Source organism: Carassius gibelio, chromosome A11, assembly GCF_023724105.1.
Source record: "Carassius gibelio isolate Cgi1373 ecotype wild population from Czech Republic chromosome A11, carGib1.2-hapl.c, whole genome shotgun sequence".
Taxonomy (NCBI): Eukaryota; Metazoa; Chordata; class Actinopteri; order Cypriniformes; family Cyprinidae; genus Carassius; species Carassius gibelio.
The window spans coordinates 25627829-25633828 of NC_068381.1; the positions used below are offsets into that span (position 1 = coordinate 25627829).

Genomic DNA, 6000 nt, shown 5'->3' on the forward strand with positions numbered 1-6000 from the left:
TAGTGGTTAGGATTCGGCGCTCTCACCGCCGCGGCCCGGGTTCGATTCCCGGTCAGGGAAAGCTCTTTTGCCTTCCAATTGTGGACTGCGAATTCAAGCTCTGCTGACAGCTGTGAGAAAGCCAGCTCCAAGCCAAAACATTGGTGGGAACATGAAAAAAACACCTCCTTCGAGCCGGAGTTGAACCAGCGACCTAAGGATGGCCAACACTCCAACCTACAGTCCTCCGCTCTACCAGCTGAGCTATCGAAGGGGCTAAGGGCTAGTCAGAACCTCGACATATCAGGGTTCTGTAGCTCTACTGCTGGCCAAAAAGTCACTTCTGGTGCAGGAAGATTTGCTGGATCAGGACCTCGACATATCAGGGTTCTGTAGCTCTACTGCTGGCCAAAAAGTCACTTCTGGTGCAGGAAGATTTGCTGGATTTTTGAGGAGGGAAGCAAAAAGGAGCATGCATTCCCATACCGGGAGTTGAACCCAGGCCGCCTGGGTGAAAACCAGGAATCCTAACCGCTAGACCATATGGGATTTGGACACTTTAAACTGGCCATGGGCTTCTGGCGCACTTTCCATACATGTGGTCAGCGTGGGCGCAGGACCTTGTAGTGGCCTGTTGCTTTAGTTCTGTGACTGTAACAATGTGATAATAATTTGGCAAAACAAGAATTATCCAAAAGGACGGTTTTCTGAATTATATAGTGTTGTATGCATTCAGGGAATCTGTTTTTTCACTCAACCCGGGGGTTCAGTGTATTTGGGCAGATTCCTGTGATTGCAGAATTGATTCCTCAAACTGGTAATTAAGCTCTTGTCCAAGTGAAAATACTCGTGTCATCCATTTGAAAACACACACGGCAACCTTTATCTAGAGGAAAAACTGGAGTCAACCCCTGGCTGCGTACGAGAAAACCAGGAATCCTAACTGCTAGACCATATGGGAACTGGCCAGCTTTAACTGGCCACAAGCTTGTGGGCCACTTTCCATAAATGTGGCCAGTGTGGGCGCAGGGTTTTGTAGTGGCCTGTTGCTTTTGGTGTGTGACTGTAACAATGTGATAATAATTTGGCAATACAAGAATCATCCGAAGGGACGGTTTACTGAAATATATAGTGTTGCATGCATTCAAGGGACATGTTTGTTGACTCACACATGGTTCAGTTTTTTGGCCAGAATCCTGTGATTGCTGAATTTATACCTCGAACTGGTAATTAAGGTCTTGTCCAGGTGAAAATACTTGTGTCATGCATCTGAAAACACACATGGCAACCGTTATCTAGAGGAAAAACTGCCTATCGTCGGTCTGTCAAGGTACAAAACTGACATGTTGTGAGGTTAATAATGAAAGTGAGACCAATTTTTAATATGCTGATTATTCGCTCGTTCAGTTTAATGCAGATTACAAATTATTCTCAATGTCCAGGCGGCAATTAGTGATAAGGCTTCAAAATGGCAAGCCTGTGACATCAAAACCACATGGCATTGCACCCTTCAAAGTAGTAAAGCGGCTACAGAGTAGCGATGAAATTGTTCATTCTAGAATCAACTGGCCCACCAGCCAGCATTTTGTGAGATGAATGGCAATACCAAAGCATGTCCGTGTCTCCCCTAGACATCGGAATGGGTGTGCAGAATGTGCCTTTTTTTGGAAAAAATAGAAGAATGCCTAGAGAGTTGCCTTTTCTTTTGGACTTTGGAGAAAAAAAACACAACAACAAAATAAGCCGGAGAAAAACAAGCACAGAGCAAGCCAGCCAGGAGTCGAACCTAGAATCTTCTGATCCGTAGTCAGACGCGTTATCCATTGCGCCACTGGCCCACCATTAGTAAAGACCCCCGATTGTTACAGACTTGTTGGTTTTCGATGTGACGGTGGCAAGCATTGATGTCTGCTCATTCTCACCTTGTTATCAGGAGAACAGACTACCAGCCCTGCAGCCCACCAGCCCACCAGCCCACGAGCCCTCCAGCCCTCCTGCCCACCAGCCCACGAGCCCTCCAGCCCACCATCCATCCCTGGTGGTCTAGTGGTTAGGATTCGGCGCTCTCACCGCCGCGGCCCGGGTTCGATTCCCGGTCAGGGAAAGCTCTTTTGCCTTCCAATTGTGGACTGCGAATTCAAGCTCTGCTGACAGCTGTGAGAAAGCCAGCTCCAAGCCAAAACATTGGTGGGAACATGAAAAAAACACCTCCTTCGAGCCGGAGTTGAACCAGCGACCTAAGGATGGCCAACACTCCAACCTACAGTCCTCCGCTCTACCAGCTCCGCCAAAGCTGGGGAACAATTGTCTGTATAAGAAGGGGGGGAAGAGGGGAGAGAGAGGAAGAGAAGCGCGAGAAATTCAGGAAATCGTAGGTTCGAATCCACGCTGTCACATAAAGTTATGCGTGTATTTGTTAAAAATCGTAAATCGATTGTTTCGTGTCCAAGTTTGATTTTAAAAGTAATGTATTTGAATTTAATTATTGTTTCATTTCTAAGATTGATTTTGACAGTAATGTTTTTGATTTAATAATTCTTTCGTTTCTAAGATTGATTTTTATTTTATTCTCATTATCATTAGTCAAAGTGCATTTATTAAGGCAATCATTTCCTGTGGCAGTAGGGACAAAATAACCTCCTTATTACGGCATTCACACTTTATTGTATCATATTACTTACTGCAAAGCTACACGTGACACTGAATTTAACTGTAAACTGAATGTCATTACATTCAATAAAACAAATAAATACAACACACCAGTCAAAGAGAAATATATTTATTAACTATATACATATTTAAAAAAATGTAGGAAAAGTACTAAATTCAATATAAAATTAAGAATTTTAAGTGCACACGCTATATAAAATAAGTACAAAAAAATATATAAATATATACATCAAAATCTACACATTTTGGTATTTTACTTTATACTGCTTCCTCTACACATAAACCTTTCTATAATAATAATAATAATAGTTTAACTTTATTTAATATGTATATATATTTCCATATGTATTATAGTGTATTCACATACATACCCACATGTTTATAATAATAATAATAATAATAATAATAATACAAGATAAAAAAAAGTGCACAGTATAACTCTTTAACATTAAATATGGCTGGAAGATAAAAAACAGAACAGATCCAACCAAGAGAACAAAATGAATGTATCACACATAAATAAATGAGTTATCTTCTCATAATCTGTAACCACTGCTCCTTTGTAATTGTTTCTTTATTAGGGCAATATATTTTGCCTTTGTACTGGCTATGGCCAGTTTCTTGAGTACGAAATTGGCCACACTTTCTGCACGAATTTGCTTTTACAGTGCGATTGTACGATCGTTTGGTTGGAGTGGCTGTGTCATTTGCAGGTGGCTCAGAGGAAATTGCTCCAGGGTTAATGGTGGAAAATGGGGCTGGGCAGGGCACCAGAAACATCTGAGACACAACAGGGGCAGTGGGTGTGTCAGGAACCAATGGGTGTGGTGCTGTCGGCCTGGGACAAATTGTCCTTAGCTGGCTGGACGTGGCTGAACGCTGAGGGTGTACGGCTGATGGCCAGATTGAAGTTGCTGTGGCAGATGTACAGGTAGCTGAGGGCGCAATCTTTCTAAACTTTGTCTTTGCCTGTCCAGCTGTGTCTGGTGGCATCTGGTAGGTATGCAACTGGTGGCTATATTGTGGAGGCACAACAGGCTGTACTCGTGCTGGAGGCAAAACATCCAAAGCCACTGGACGTGCCTCTGGAAGGTCCAGCCCTTGCAACAGCAAGGAGACCTCCTGACCCTTTAAACGGTTATTGTGCCATGTCGTAAGGGTCCTCTGATTTACCTCAACTAGCTGAAGGGTTGTGTCACTCATCACCGTTCCATTGCTCAGGATTAGCTGCCGAATTTTTCTGTAATCACGAAGAATGAGATCCCATCTAGACAGACATTCTGTCCGCTGTTTCTTGGGGCTTCGGTGGATGTTACATAACCTTATGAAAATCATTTCAACAAGGCGACAGCAATTAGGCCACTGTGCTGGAGAGCCGCTAGAACCCAAAACACACCTTTTTGTGCTGTCGACACCAGGAGTGAAGACAGCTTTCTTTTTTGGGGACCTAAAACGTCCTGTAAGTAGCCTGTCTTGATGACGAGCAGCATACACCACCCTGTCTTTATCAAATTTGTCCAGGTTCTGCCACAGACCCACAATGGTCGCAACTTGTTGGTTGGTAAGTGTGAGGCTTGTCTGTGTGCGCAGCTCCACCAGACACTCTGCCAACGCATCCACCCGGTCCATTCCAGGAATGCAGTGTTCGTCAACAGCCTGGAAATATATAACTGTTGGTTAGGTATTTACATGCTGTTAAGTAAGTTTACTGCTTAATGGCAGATAACTAAATGAGTGACAATTCGTATAGAAAAGGAAATTTTACCATTGCTGAGGGCACTGGTGTATCTAAAGGATCCTGGACACTGGGTACTGGTGCAGCTGAAGGAGCCCGGACTCTGAGCAGTGGTGGAGCCTGGACACTGGGCAGTGGTGGAGTCTGGACACTGGGCAGTGGTGCAGCTACACTGGGCACTGGTGCAGCTGAAGGAGCCCGGACTCTGAGCAGTGGTGGAGCCTGGACACTGGGCAGTGGTGGAGTCTGGACACTGGGCAGTGGTGCAGCTACACTGGGCACTGGTGCAGCTGAAGGAGCCCGGACTCTGAGCAGTGGTGGAGCCTGGACACTGGGCAGTGGTGGAGTCTGGACACTGGGCAGTGGTGCAGCTACACTGGGCACTGGTGCAGCTGAAGGAGCCCGGACTCTGAGCAGTGGTGGAGCCTGGACACTGGGCAGTGGTGGAGTCTGGACACTGGGCAGTGGTGGAGTCTGGACACTGGGCAGTGGTGCAGCTACACTGGGCACTGGTGCAGCTGAAGGAGCCCGGACTCTGAGCAGTGGTGGAGCCTGGACACTGGGCAGTGGTGGAGTCTGGACACTGGGCAGTGGTGCAGCTACACTGGGCACTGGTGCAGCTGAAGGAGCCCGGACTCTGAGCAGTGGTGGAGCCTGGACACTGGGCACTGGTGCAGCTGAAGGAGCCCGGACTCTGAACAATGGTGGAGCCTGGACACTGAGCAGTGATGCAGCTACACTGGGCACTGGTGCAGTTGAAGGAGCCCGGACTCTGAGCAGTGGTGGAGCCTGGACACTGGGCAGTGGTGGAGTCTGGACACTGGGCAGTGGTGGAGTCTGGACACTGGGCAGTGGTGGAGTCTGGACACTGGGCAATGGTGGAGTCTGGACACTGGGCAGTGGTGGAGTCTGGACACTGGGCAGTGGTGGAGTCTGGACACTGGGCAATGGTGGAGTCTGGACACTGGGCAGTGGTGGAGTCTGGACAATGGGCAGTGGTGGAATTTTGACACTGGGCAGTGGTGCAGCTGTAGGAGCCTGGACACTGGGAACTGGTGCAGCTGGTAGAACTGGTGGACCTGAAAGGACTAAGTCATCTGATGCCACAAGATTTGCCACTGTGGCTTCCTCTCCAAAGAAATCAATGAAACCCTCATCCTTTTCCACTTGCTCCTCCACATCTATCTCCTCCAGCAATTGAGAGGTCCTATCAGAGGTAGGGCACATGTCCTCCAGGGGCTGACTATTCTGCCTCAACAAGTACTGTACTCCAATGAGCTCCCCTGAGGAAATATTTGTAACAGGAAACATTTTTAATGGAAATTATGCAGAAAGGTTTATTTAGAAATGCAGTAAATATTTTGTTGTCCACTTCTGTATGAACAATATATATCTAATTCAGAGGGTATCATAAAAAGACAGGATTACTCTATATTCTACTATGTATTTTATTTTCTGCCCTGAAACCTAGAACACAGAATAATGTATAAATATTCTGGTAGTATAATTTTTCTCTGATATGTCAAAATTACATTATTATTGTCCAAAAGCACTTGTAATTTTACCAAAAACATGCTACATCATGAGCTGCATTTATCAAAATATTTTTACCTGTG

At 46.0% G+C, this 6000-nt stretch overlaps 1 protein-coding gene and 1 non-coding gene across 2 annotated transcripts; both read right to left on the reverse strand.

Moving 5' to 3' along the window:
* Positions 1 to 165: 165 nt before the first annotated feature.
* trnay-gua (transfer RNA tyrosine (anticodon GUA)) lies at positions 166 to 253 on the reverse strand. The gene is given in 2 exon segments: positions 166 to 201; positions 217 to 253. It is a non-coding gene; the product is annotated as a tRNA-Tyr (tRNA).
* A 2636-nt stretch (positions 254 to 2889) lies between these two features.
* Positions 2890 to 5664, reverse strand: LOC128022738 (uncharacterized). Its single transcript, XM_052610539.1, has 2 exons — positions 4415 to 5664; positions 2890 to 4305 (listed from the first exon to the last, which is right to left on the reverse strand). The coding sequence occupies exons 1-2, from the start codon at positions 5609 to 5611 to the stop codon at positions 3178 to 3180; spliced, it is 2325 nt and encodes a 774-aa protein (XP_052466499.1). The 5' UTR covers positions 5612 to 5664; the 3' UTR covers positions 2890 to 3177.
* Between the last annotated feature and the right edge of the window lie 336 nt (positions 5665 to 6000).